We start from the raw sequence: 14623 nt of genomic DNA, 5'->3' as shown, positions 1-14623 counted from the left end.
GGGAGGGAGGGAGGGAGGGAGGGAGAGGAAAGATGGTGAGAAGGCAGGGAAATGTGAAGGATTTAGAAGCAGGAGGAAGAGAAGGAAGGCGAGGAGAAAATTTTGCATGACAACACCAACGATGATGACAGATGAGGACGAGGAGAGAAGGCAAGCAAGAGTAGAAAGAGAAGGAGGGATGAGAAAGAGGACGTGGAAAATACAGAATGTTATATGAAGTGTAGAAATTTGTAGAGAAAGGTAGGAAAAAAATAGATGTTGATGATGAAAGGAGGAAAAATATGACTAGGTATTGGAGGTTGCGGGGAAAACATTGAGGGAAGAATAGAGGTCGAAAAAAAAAAGATAAGAGAAGGAAAAAAAAAAAGAAGAACCAAAACCAAACAGGAACACAAGAAAATATCAAAAGAAGATAAATTAAATACAACTACAACAATAGAAAAATTAAAAAAAAAGGAGACCAATAACGAGAGAGAGAGAGAGAGAGAGAGAGAAGAGAGAGAGAGAGAGAGAGAGAGGAGAGAGAGGGAGAGAGAGAGAGAGAGAGAGAGAGAGAGAGAAAGCCTACAAAAATAACAAAGAAGTGATAAAAATATGATAACAAGAGGGAGAGGATAGGAGAGGAGATTGGAATGCTGGAAGGGAGCGAGGAAGGAAGTGGAGGTGTTGGGAGTGGGTTAAGTTAAGTGGAGGCCCAACAAGACGAGAGAAGAGTGTAGCTCATGTATAGACAATAAGTCGGGTAAGCTTCCTCCACACAGCCAACCAACCGACAGTCCAGTGAGGTTCCTGAGCTCTTGGGAAGGCCACGGAAGCCTGAAGAGTGCGTGTTGTGGAAGCCTGGACACGCGCGCGCGCGTTAGTATGCGTGTTTGTTTGTTTGTTTGTGTGTGTGTGTGTGTGTGTGTGTGTGTGTGTGTGTGTGTGTGTGTGTGTGTGTGTGTGTGTGTGTGTGTGTGTGTGTGTGTGTGTGTGTGTGTGTGTGTGTGTGTTTAATTATGAACGATTCACCTGTCCTTAGAAGTACACATAAGTGGCTGGAATACCGTGTGTGTGTGTGTGTGTGTGTGTGTGTGTGTGTGTGTGTGTGTGTGTGTGTGTGTGTGTGTGTGTGTGTGTGTGTGTGTGTGTGTGTGTGTGTCATGAACGCTCAAGTAATAAGGTAATAAGGTAATAAGAAGCCAAACAAAGCAGCTGCATTACATTTTTTTACATACAACAAATGTGACTTTTTCTCCGCCGAACAAATTACCATAATCTCATTAAGAGGAGGAGGAGGAGGAGGAGGAGGAGGAGGAGGAGGAGGAGGGAGGAGGAGGAGGATGGAGGAGGAAGGAGAGGAGAGGAGAGGAGAAAAGAAGAAAAAGAAGAAAAAGAAGAAACAACCAATCAGTCAATAAACAGATGGAAAAAAAAAAAAAAAAAAAAGAGAGAGAAAGAAAACAAGCAAATGGCAATCCGGTGTTTAATCATGAACTAACGAAAAGAAACCAAAAAAATAATAAAATAAACTGAAAACAAAGATACATGCAAATTACAATAGTGACTACTAAACTGCAGGGAACATTTTCAAACTTAAGTGACGGAAAATGAACAACAAAACGTGGTATTCATTTCCGCAACACTGTATTGTAAAGAAAGCTCAAATTATCAACGCCACGCCCTTGATATTAAGTTTAGATTCCTGCACGCAAACAAACTTTATCATTATTCTTCACTATCACCATCAAAGCGCTGGACGAGACACAGGTAACCTCACTCACTCAAAGCATACCAGTAATAATTTAGTGACTGGAGGAAAAAAAAAGAAAATGATGATATCTTATGTTTCCTTGCTGGTACCATCAATGCACTGAACATGAACGGGTATCTCACTCAGTGGATAATACCAGTAACTGAACAACTCTCGGAAAATGACAAGGCATTCTTTATTGTTATTCTTCACTTTTATCAAGATTCTGAACATGAACAGCCACTTCACACAATATAATAACAATTTACTGACACAAGGGAAGTCAGAGGGAGTTTCTTTCAATCTACATGAAGTTGTTGACCAAAGATAAGATCGAGTCTCAGGGATTACCATGCAAAGCCAGAAGCCTGCACGATGTAAGGCAGAGTGACTTGAAGGAGGGGGAATTCGTGAGCAGACGGAGACGCTTACAATGTCTCACGACGGAAAGACGTGATGCTGTTCAAATATATTTATTAGCGCTTAAGACTTTAAGAGATAAGACTGGACAAGAACACTCAAAAAAATCTTAGATAGAAAATAGATGGATAAAAGATGCCTGAATTTGCCCCTACTTCTCCAAGAAAAAAAAAGAAAAAAAGAAAAAAAAACAAATAGGTAGATAAATAAATAGATAAAATAATAAAATGTCAAAGAACGAGTAATAAAAGAAATGTTTACTAGATGAGCTTTGAAAATTTTGTTACCCTTCTTTTCAAACAGTTCAAGTGAGAGGAAGGAAGGAAAAAAGAGAAACAGGTAAAAAGTTCCATAATTCATCAGATTCCATGCAAATTCCACCAATGATCGCATGACGAAAGAAAAAGAAATTTTTCTGGGAATCACATGAAAAATAAATTAATAGTTTCACGAGCTTCACAATCAAACAGATCCCATTAACATTTAAGCTTCGACTCTGTAAGTTTCCAAAAATCGCTACATGGCAAGGAATACTCGGGAGACTCTTCTGGGAAACCAATAAAAACTCGTGTAATGAAAGGAAATCTCAATTGCAGTGCCGGCATATAGAAGCTCGACCGACGCACGGCTGAGGAAGCAAACACAAACACGGGAGTTTCTGGTGACGTCTCCAGCAGAACACACGGTTAAATGCGTTGATCGGAAGCAGCAGTAGTCAGAATATTTGTGTTACTTTAAGAAGGAAGACTAGATATAAGCTTTTTGAGATTGTTAAGAAAGTGAAGAAATTAGATACAACACTTCCAGCTTCCAGAAAATAAATATAATGAGATAAATAATGAGTTTCTTTTGTATATTCATTACTTTCGTCGTGACACGTTGCATTTTTCATTTAACAAGCTCAGATCTCTCATTACGTAAAAATGTACAAAATATTATTAATTCACTTTTCTCTACTTTTCCTTATGATTCCTCCCTCCCTCTTCCTAACATCCTCTTTCATTTCCCATTCCTCTCCTTTTCATCTCCCTCTCGTTCTCTTCCTTCATTGTCTACACCTTCCCTTCTCTTCTCGTCCTTTTCCTCCATTTCTAACCACTTATCTTCTCTACTAGACTGTCTTTCATCCTCTTCCTATATTTTCTTCCTCATTTTACCTCACCCTCCCTCTCGTCCTCTGAGTTTCCTGACCATTTCCTAGTATCCTTCCTTCATCTACCTCTCGTCTCCTCCATTGCTATCCCTCTCCTCCACTCCGCTTTCCCTCCGTCTCTCATCCTCGTCTCCCATTCCTACCCTAACTCTTCCCTACAACTCCTTCACTATCTCGGCACCCCTAACTGAACTTCTCTTCTGTTGCAGGAAGTTCATCGAGATCAAGATTATAGAGGAAGACAGCTACGAGAAGGACGTCCTCTTCTACGTTGACATCGGAGAGCCCGTCGCCAGCGGAGGTACGAGAGGGAGAGGAGACAGGGAACGGTGGACAGGACGATGTGTTAGAGCAGGACTGGGTTAGGTGACAGGGCAAGGCAGAGAGAGATCCGGGCAAGGCAGAAGTGAACATGAGCTTGGCTGGAGAATGATAGTATTCAGAAGCTGCTTTGTGTAGGTCAACTAGTCTTTTTCAGTTTCCTTTTCTTTATTCTTGTGTTCTTATAGGAGGATAGACATTAAAGAGAAAGTAATGCTAAAGAAATGTGCAGGAAAAATACAGTGTAGGGAAAGGATAGAAACAGGGATAGGCTAGCAAGATAAAGAGACTAGGGAAATAATAAGTTAAGAGAAAACGTAGAGGAAGATAGAAGCCTGGAAGAATAGAGCCCAGGAATAAAAAAAAAAAAGATGAGACAGGGGAAAAATAATACAGTCCAGAAAGACGTAGAAGATAAGAGGCTGGGGATGAGGATGGAATGATGATGATAAGCTTAGCAGATACAGCATGGGAGGGATGTGCGGCAAGTTATTGGGACAAAGAACAGACGCTAATTGAGGATTGACAAGAATGGGAGGAAATAGCATCTGGTGAGGGACTAGAGGGAGACAGCCTGAGGGAACGGAGAATGGAGGAGGGATGCAAGTGAGGAATAAGAACGAATTATTTACCAGGTTGAGTGAGTGCTGGATAGATGGGTCTTCTGTCACAAATAATTATTTAGAAACTTCATCCATTTGTTCCTTTTTTCCCTCTTCCATTCTTAAATGATTCTTCTTTTTTTTCTCTCTCTTTTTTGCAGGATAGATTTATTTGCTTAAGAGAACAGATCAGCTTTAGGAATTGCTGAAAAAAAATAAGAAGCTTACGATGGCTATCCAATATTATGAGCTTTTTCTCTTTTTTTTCAAGCAGGAATGTAGCTTTTGTAACATGTCAAAGTTATTATTTTTTTCCGTTTATTGGGATACGAAGAAGACAAAAAAACAAAACAAAACGAAGCAAAACAAAACAAAACAAAACTCGATAACACTTAGGTGAATGTTAGCTATGTGATGTCAACGTTTTTTTTTTTTCCCCTCAACAAAGACGATGCCAAAACATTTGAAAATACTTAAGGGAATGCAGGTTTTGTGATGTCATAATTAATATTTTTCCCCTCGATAGATTAGGAGAGGATAACGAAACACTTCAAAATACTTCGATAAATACAGACTTTGCAATATGCCGTCGTTAAAATTTTTCCTCTCGATAGATTAGGATACGATATCAAAACACTTGAAAACACTTACGGTGAATAGGATGGAAACTATTAGGGAACGTATAGAGACAGAGGGTTCGGGAGGGGAGGGGGTGAGCACTAGACTGGGCTGGAGTGGAGTGGGCTGGGAAGGGAAAAGATTAGAAATACCTCTGATATAGGGAAGTGAATTCTCAGTAACATTAAAGTGGATCAAAAGACTTAAAACAATTGTTGTGGGGAAGACTAAAGGGAAGGGCTTTGAAGGAGCGGCTTGAGGGAGAGAGGGGACAAAGTTTTAGGTCACGTTGGCAAAGAATTAGAGAGAGAGAGAGAGAGAGAGAGAGAGAGAGAGAGAGAGAGAGAGAGAGAGAGAGAGAGAGAGAGAGAGAGAGAGAATAAATTACAGAACAAGCGCTGACACGGAGAGAAAATGGAGGAGAATATTTCCAGCAGGAGGAGGAGAGGGAAAGTGATATTTATGAATCTGTTGACGAAGGAGGAAGAGGAAGAAATGAGGGAGAGTAGTTGAAAAAGGAGACTGAAGGAGCCTGGGGAGGGACTCTAGGGGAGGGGAAGGGGGAATGGAGGAGACAGAGTGGGACGCAAGAGAGATTTAAAGAGATAGCGGAGATTTAGGCAAGGCATTAGTGAAAGACAGGCGTAAGTGGATGGCGGGAGGGTGGGGGAAGAAGTGGATTTAAGGTGGGGAGACAAAAAGAGAAGTGGATAGAGACACAGAATAAAGGACGAAGAGGAAGGAGACACGAAGATTATTACTATATTTTTTTTTTCATAATTCATCGGTCATTTTCTTGTCTCTCTCTCTCTCTCTCTCTCTCTCTCTCTCTCTCTCTCTCTCTCTCTCTCTCTCTCTCTCTCTCTCTCTCTCTCTCTCTCTCTCTTCTTGCAGGTCTCATTTTCCTAGATTAAATTGAGTCTCTTTAGTAGGGAATTCAAGTTAAGCCTCGTATTTAACGAAGTTTTAGTGTCTTGATTTAGTTTATAATTCAACTTTTAATTAAACATCACTTCCGGGAGATTAACATTTATTTCAGGCTCATTGCTGGTTAATTCGGACTCCTTATGTTATCTGTTTGTACCGAGGAACTAAGAAGAATAGAAAAAAAAAGTTGAAAGTCCCTGAGGAAATGGATTTTTTTTTATATATCTCTGGTTTCATTGTTTAGAAAGGTTAGTAAGAAAGAGAGGGGTAGGACGGATGGGACAAGTAAGCTAGGATGTGAAGGAAGATGTAAAATGAAGAGACAAGAGAAGATGAGGAAAGTAGAGGAAGCACGAGGTCTAAACTGAGGAAGGTTACAGTGGAAAAACAAGTTCATGGCTATAATACTTACAACCAGGCCACCATGCTCCTCGCAATACACAGTTCCGCGGGTTAGCTACGTGTAATAGTGTAGCGGCGACACTTAGCACAGTTACCAGCACTCGCCTTCTTTATCCTCTGCGGGAACTCAAACTCCTTTACATGGACATAACGAAAACCTGGGATATGAGCTGAGTATCATACCTCGATAAAATATAGTCATGGATTTTAACGTCACGTGTGCATATCACCACATTCTAGTCTTCGATACTGTTCATGCAAGTGAGGAATCGGAATATGACAGCTGAGTATTATACCACGAAAAGATACCCAATCCTCGATAAAAGAGAGGCCTGGAATTGAAGTTTTTTGTGTGTATAATATCGCCGTACTGGTTCAAGTCCTCGATATCATTCATACAAGTACATAACCATGGCATTAGAAAGAGCTGGTGTGCCTCAGGAGGGTAGCATAGGGAAGGCACCCTTGAACAGTGAGGACGAGGACACGTTTCATATGACAAATCGGAGGAGAGTAACATGTTTTCTCGCTCGACAAACTGTTTCCGTGTGACAAATCGTTTTCTGCAGTGCTTGAGAGCGAGGAAGAGGAAACTAGCGGCCTTTTTTTCTTTTTCTTTCTTTCTTTTTTCGTCGGACAAACTGTTTTCCTTCTGACAAACCGTTTTCTGTGTGAACGATAAAGCTTTTGACAGAGTAATAGTAGTTTATCAGATGAAAGTAGCGTCCTTTTTTTTTTTGTCTGACAAACTCTTTTTAATCTACCAAACCGTTTTGTATGTGAGGAAAAAACGGTTTGTCAGACATAAAAAAGGACTGATCAGTGGAGAACAATATCCTTTTCAATCTAAGAAAATACTTTTAGTCTGAGAAATAGTCTTCACGCGCTGCCGAGAGGAGAGTGTCGGCCAGTTCAAGTGTATCCGGGGATAGTCACAATGCTTCCCGTGATGTCGTATGAAACAGTGTCCTCTGTCTCTGTGTCGTCTAGTGAACTCTTGTGAAAGGTCCGGAGTGAGAAAGAGAGTGAGCCTCCCACCTCCTGCTTCCTGTATTGTCGAGTTGTCCGTTCAACCCGTGCTATTAATCACCACAGCAATCGCCATAATTACTCGTGTCAACATAACTAGTCACGTCTGCCACTTCCCTCGCTAACAGCCGCGTTTGTCTCAGACTCGTGGTGTGAGCAGGGAATTTGTAAATAAACACACTACTAATGTACATAACTAGCTAATTTATTAACATTCTTACCGTAGATTAAGGACATGCATTCCTAAGTAATTATATTGATTGGTATGATTAAGGTTAAGTTAGCTAGTGTGGTATTTTATTGAAGTCAGTGACAGCAGTAGGCAGTCTTATTATTTCTGTAATTTCTTTCACTTATTTCACACTCGAATGCAAGGAAATGAGGTTATAATCTTATTCCTGTTTCCTTTTAGTTTTAGTGAATTTCTAAATTATTCATAGATTTTCTAAATTTATTAGAAAAAGCACTTTGCATGTCAATCTACAAAAGAAACAATAATGTCTTGCTCCTTATTTAAATCTATCAATCTACCTTTATAAATACCATTGGCCTTTCTTTACTGTAATAGATGATAAGATTCTTTACCTTTAAGCAGATCAAATTTTTCCTCTCTCTCTCTCTCTCTCTCTCTCTCTCTCTCTCTCTCTCTCTCTCTCTCTCTCTCTCTCTCTCTCTCTCTCTCTCTCTCTCTCTCTCTCTCTCTCTCTCTCTCTCTCTCTCTCTCTCTCTCTCTCTCTCTCTCTCTCTCTATTGGATATTGATATATATCTGTACTCCTTCTCAGTCCCCGAACTTTTAAAACTCTAGATGTAATCCCTGAGTCTGTATTGTTCACGGCCCACGCTTCACCCCCAGTGCTACCTCGCCCCTTAGTCCTCACGCCATATCTTTTATTATAAGTTAGTGCCCCCCCTTATACATGTGCTCTCTCTCTCTCTCTCTCTCTCTCTCTCTCTCTCTCTCTCTCTCTCTCTCTCTCTCTCTCTCTCTCTCTCTCATCTCTCTCTCTCTCCCCCCATCTCTCTCTCCCTCTCTCTCTCTCTCTCTCTCTCTCTCTCTCTCTCCCCATCTCTCTCTCTCTCTCTCTCTCTCTCTCTCTCTCTCTCTCTCTCTCCCTCTCTCTCTCTCTCTCTCTCTCTCTCTCTCTCTCTCTCTCTCCCTTCCTGTTTCTAAAACCCACTGATTTTAAGTATATTCTATTTTAGTCTATAAGAGATCTAATGTTGTTTTCTCCCCCGACTCTCTCTCTTCTCTTCACCGACCTGTGTATAAAAAACAATAAATCCCCAAAATATGGTACCGCCTGTTCCCTCCTTGATGTAAGTGGACTCCAGGTTGAGAGATGTATGAAGGAATGGAGAATGTTAATAGCTTGCTGGTAGTGTTTTGGTAACCGTGTCTCCCCAACCCACGCCCACACCCCGCCCACGCACCTCCCACAGCACCCACGAATTGGTGACGCTGCGCATGGTCTTGTACCCTTCCTTCCTTTTGTTATCCAGTCCCCTTCCCCCGCCTCCTCCCTCGTCCCTCGTGTCCCCCGCTGTCCCTAATTGAGTGGTGGAGTCAACGCCTCCGTGCTTGCGTCAGGTTCCTAAGCAAGTGCAGGAGGAACGTCACACAATTGATTCTGCAGCGAGATGAGATGCAAAATTATACGCCTGTCAGTCAGTCATTCGGTTAATCAGGCTGGTTCGCTCATCGACAAGGAATAAAAGAACAGTTGATCATCTCACTCCTTCGTTCTCTTATCACATGTTGCACTTATCTGAATCAATTCCATGAGCTCTGCCGGAAGCAATATCTTCTGGTGGGACAATTCAGTTCACGAAATTCGGTTCATGCCGGCCTGCCCGTGGTCCTGGCGAGGCACCACTCCACCTGTCTGCCCGCCTGCCTGCCACCTCGAGGGATCGCCAAGACACCCGATGAATGACCCTGACAACCTTTTACCGGCGTGTCTTGGTGCAGAGCAGACGGACAGACTCCTTACAGGCGGCATTGCAGCCTCGCCAGACGCCCATGTTCATCCAGTCCTCTATGGCGCAATGGGCCGTGGCAGCGCCCACCTCACCAAGTCCCCAGGCATTGGTGTATATGTTTGCTGTTTTGAAATGGATTTTGAAAGGGACTTGTAAGAATTTAAGAATAATAAGGGCCGTCCCTCTGTCAAGTACAGGCGGAGTCCACACCTGTCCTCCTCCCCCTCAAGTCCATGCTTGTGTCCCTGTGAGTGGTCAACACCATCCACTGCATATTTGGTTTTCAATTAAAATCTTCCACCATAATTTTCACCCAGGTTTCCCCTGACCACCTGTCCTCCCTGAGCCCACGTTAGCCGCTGCCTCGCGACGCGCCCCCACCCTGGCTGGCTGTGCGCAACACTCCCTCCTCTCCCCTGGAACGCCTCCATCATTCTTCATTAATTTATCATTACTGTTTATGTTGCACTGCTCACTGTCATCCTTGGCCTGCACACTTTATTGATGCAACAACACAAGTGTGGAACTTGTAGAGTCAGTATAAGTGGTGCGGCCACCGGCGATGGGCTAGTGAAGTATGCAAGCCAAAGGGCCCGTGTTAGTAGTAATGAGTGTGCTGTTCCCTGAATGCACTGACGCACTGGCGCGTTGCCTTCCTCTACCTTTGCACCAAGATTCCTACTGCGGATGTAAGCACTGTGTAGGCGAGAATCTTCTTGTCAAAGGCAGAAGATTGATTTTCTTTCCTTAGTTTTTGTTTACACCAAGAATATTGTAGTATTATGAATTGCGTAGAGCTGTGTACTTAGTGGGTCGCCTTTCTGCATGACAGTAGTATAATGTGCTCTCGTCTTCCATCTTTATCTTAAAGTCAGGGTGATTTTGATGTGTACAATATGTAATTATATACATATATGTATATACATACATATATATATATATATATATACTCGTATATATATATATATATATATATATATATATATATATATATATATATATATATATATATATATATATATATATATATATATATATATATATATTATTAGTTGTCAATGATATTTTCCTTACAATTTCACGCAGAACCCCCCGCCAAACCTCAAAGAAAGAAAAAGACTATAAGAGGAGGTATAATTCAAAGTGTTGTATTCCACCGATCCTACGGTATATATACTACCATTGTAGCTCTTATCAATGTTTATCTTAATATACGTATGTCAGACCTCCATCTCTTCCTTCACAACAAATTATCTTTGACTAATCTTGCCTTGCACTGTCGTGGTTTTGTCTCTTTGTTTGCTGCCTTGTTTGTCTCTTTTGTTGCCTAACTGTGTAGAAGTGTAGCTGTGTCATGACGCACCAGTACGCTGCCCGGCACAGTAAGTACCTCTTGGTTCCAAGGTTCACTCGCTTACTTCAATAGGATACTAAGCAGACGCTCTCTTTTGTACTCCACTATATGCATTCAGACTCTTGCCTTTATTCAGCTATTCCAGCACTGTCATGTTAACTGTAGAACACTCAGTTGTACTATCTCAGTCATTTACTTGTCTTCTCTACTTGAGGTTGTGTACAGAACACATTCCTTTCTATAAACCGTCACTTGAACATAATGTAAATATCTTTCTCTTTTGGATATGTTTTTCTTGAGTAACTTTGACACTTGGTGTAACTTCACTTCTCAATGTCTGTACGCTTTTGTCTGTCGCACCATAGTCGTGTAGCAAAGCTTCCTCCCACTGTACAATGATCCATTCACTGACCTGTAGCTGATGGGAGCCTTGAGCCACACACGCACCGGCGGGGGTGAAGGTCGTCTGTTGGGAGCCAGAGAATAATTATGATGATTAATATCAAATTAGGGCCAACTGCTTGATGCAAGCCATGCTGCCTCAGGTAAACATGATATGTAATGAATACAGTAGATAAAATAGTTCAAGTGCATTTTGAAGAGTCTTATGCCTACACTAAGCTCACCCATACTCTGGTCAGTGCCAGTCAAGCAGGAGATAACAAGACATAGTAGTGCCGGCAGACCCTTACATAGCATTACGCACCAAGTAGGGCGGACAACGTCCATCGGCAGCTTGTTCTCTGGCCCCGAGCGCGCCTCGGCTCCTCACCCCCGCACTGTCGCCACGGACACACATTCACTCCACGATTCTTACAGATGATGACGACTTAGGCTTCGAGTTCGCCAACAAGGATAGTGAACTGACTGAAGATGAGAAGATCGCGCTGCTCGGGAAACCCAAGCTGGGCAACGCCACCCGCACCCAGATCAGGATCAAGGAGAACAAGGAATACCGGGTTAGTGATGCCAGTTCAGACAAGACTATCAACTCATCTCTTATATCAATATTCTTGTTTTTTTATTCACGTTCATTCTAGTGGAGTGGCAAAAAACGACGTTTTTTTCTGTACTGTGGTCAGCTATCTCCCCACCCCTTGTGTTAGTTAGTCCTCTTCCCTCCAGAATGACAGCGTACAGTGCATATTCCCCGCGTCGGTCACCAAACAGCGGCTCTTACGTAACTCACTCCTGCACCTACGATGATTCCTTCCCTATGATAATAAAACATTACCATGCCAATGAATTAGTAGATAACTCAATAAATAGACAGATAATTAAATGGAATAAATAACTAAATGATTAGATAAATAAACTAGTATTAGCCTTACAATCTTGGACGTAAGAGATAAATTCGACAAATCATTTCGATTGGATACAACAGCTGGAGAAACAACCCTCAGTAATCACCGCAATAACTATCCACGCTGCCAGCAAATATCAATGTGGGTGATAACCTTCCACTAACATCCCAGCGAGAATCAACAACTAATAATGATCCACAAGAGATAAATGACGCTAGAATTCCAGTCACATTACTGTCCTCCTTCAGCTTTAATGCACACCTGGGCCACGTACAAGCTGCGCTCTGGGCATCGTCATGCGGGATTGGCTGCCTCACGACCCTCACCAGGCACCAGGCTCCCGAGAAACAAGAAGCATGTCCCCCAAGCCTACGTCAGGCTCTCACTACCCTCCAGCCTCCTTTGCCTTGCCTCACTTAAGCTGAGAGAAAAATACCTGTTTTTCCAGCCTTTCCTAAGACTTATGTTATTAATCTTAGACTACATTACAAAGGCCGCCATGTGGGTCCCGAGGGACGCATAGAAGGAAAAAAAAGAAGGATAAAAGAAAGGGAAAGTGTTGAATTATTCATGTACCTCGAGCACAGTGTTTAATGTACAGTAAAAGTACGAAATTCTGGCTGCGCTGTTTTTAATCTAAGGAAGCGACCATCCATACCTATTTTTTTCCTGCTTTCCTTAGAGTTAAATACTCGTACAGGACGTGAGTTAAGGTTCTACTTGCCATCGATACATTGAGTAAGTCATGTTAAACTATCCAAGGATGATAAGAGTAGACTGTAAGTAGTGTTAAATGTAAACCAGTGTCTTGCTACTACTATTACTACTACTACTACTACTACTACTACTACTACTACTACTACTACTACTACTACTACTAACTTGATATATACTACTAACTACCATAAATTAGGAGAGTTAGCTGTAAGCAGTAATGTTGAGTGTACTAACAAGTAGGATTTACAGTACCTACAGTTTCCTTTTTGAATTCATGATGTTAGTGGCGACAACCTGCATGCCAGACAGGGAGGGATGGCCAGGCGGCTTCCATGAACAGAATGGCAATGCCTCAGGTTATGATAACACACTAACACGTCTCCACAAAGCTCAGTGTTTCCTGTCCACCATGACTCGGCTGTGGAGTTTGTGCAGACGTTCAAACAATAAACATATCAGCCTCATTCTCAGTCACATGACTTCACCACCACTACCATCACCACCACCACCACAACACACCACACACACGTCATCCCCACCACGCTCGTCTCTCATCTTCTACCACATATCTAACTTCCTTCAGTGTTGAACCCTCATCATATCCAATCCTCCAAAATGCCTCATCTTCACCACTTCCTCTACCACACCACCACACCTCATCCACCACATTGATTATTTTTCCTTCTTGATATCCTCATATCTTTTTCCTTTCGTAAAAAAAGAAAAAAAGAAAACTGACACACGTTTTCTCCTTTGTAAATGCACAGACGCACATGTTTTACCCATTGTAAATACACGAAAACAAATGTTCCCTCTTTGTAAAAGCACTAACACATGTCTTTCCCCTCTGTAAATACACTAAGGTACTACATGTTATAACACTCCCTCACTCTCACAACACATGCCACAAACACCTTAGCCTCAGCACACTCACTCGCATCTTCCTATACACCCAGCAGCGAGGTGGGATCCTCAAGCATCCTCAGCTCCCTCACACGTTCCCTTCCCTCCCCACACCCTGCCTTATTCAGTGCCGGCCTCGCGACATCACCTCTCCCAGCGGTCCTTTCCCTTCCCCTCACTGCTCTTAGTTATTTATAACATTTCCTTTATTCCTCACAGTTCACTGAATATTACACATCGCACACCACATTCGCTTGAGCACACACACACACACACACACACACACACACACACACACACACACACACACACACACACACACTACTGACCTGTAGCTCAGTGAAGAACGTCCTTGCCTGTTGTTTAACTGGCGTAGGTTCGAGACCCGCTCTAAGTCGCATTTTTTAACCGACAGCAAGCGGGTACTCTTCCCTCTGAGCAACGGGACTGTGTGTGCAGTATGTGTGTGATTCAAGTCTTGCCCATGGATCAGTCTGCATGGGTTATAAGCTCTCTCTGGGTCACAAGTCCGGCACGTGATAAGACCATGGTGAATCACACACACACACACACACACACACACACACACACACACATACACACACAAACACACATACATCATACTGACCATCACCATAATCATCACCCCAGATAATTTCCCTTTCATTACATCCATTTCGTGTATTACCATCACCACCAACACCTCCACGGGCACACACACACCTACCATACCCCAGTTCCAGCTCCATCTTGCTTACTGTTCACTTTCTCTCTGTGGGTGTTGCAGACGATGCTGGACAAGCTGGTCAGTGAGTTTCTGTGCCATGTGGAGATGCCGGTAACACTTTCAAACATTGCATGGTAGACGCCGCTGGCTGCCACGCACACCACCGCCTCTAGAGAGCTCATCCGCGTACCTAGCAGCACTGCTCTCTCTTTGCACCTCAGCCTCGGGCCCTAAGTGCGTACGCCAAGCAAAGCGCCGAGTAAACCTTTCACACTACCGACGTTCTCTCCTCCTTTTCTTCAGTTATGTATCGTCAAGGAGGATAACTTTGCACTCGTTTCTTCTCGAAACGCCTTTTCATAATAGCAGCGACGTTATTCCTCCTTTTCTTCAATTCTATCTCATGTTGCTATAGATTCGTCGAAGAGAGTG

General features: G+C 42.6%; 1 protein-coding gene across 6 annotated transcripts in view; it reads left to right on the top strand.

Moving 5' to 3' along the window:
- The window catches only part of LOC135099798 (sodium/calcium exchanger 1-like), a 156897-nt gene that overhangs the window by 126120 nt on the left and 16154 nt on the right, over positions 1-14623 (top strand). For 3 of the 6 annotated variants that reach the window (XM_064002321.1, XM_064002320.1, XM_064002319.1), the window contains exons 2-3: positions 3515-3606; positions 11360-11499. In XM_064002321.1, the coding sequence (XP_063858391.1) occupies positions 3515-3606; positions 11360-11499 (232 nt within the window). The remainder of the gene's footprint in view (positions 1-3514; positions 3607-11359; positions 11500-14623) is intronic. The other 3 variants (XM_064002325.1, XM_064002322.1, XM_064002324.1) reach the window with 1 other exon arrangement.

Source organism: Scylla paramamosain, chromosome 4 (assembly GCF_035594125.1).
Source record: "Scylla paramamosain isolate STU-SP2022 chromosome 4, ASM3559412v1, whole genome shotgun sequence".
Lineage (NCBI taxonomy): Eukaryota > Metazoa > Arthropoda > Malacostraca > Decapoda > Portunidae > Scylla > Scylla paramamosain.
The sequence above is the reverse complement of the archived record's forward strand: the minus strand, read 5'-3'. Positions and strand labels throughout refer to the sequence as shown.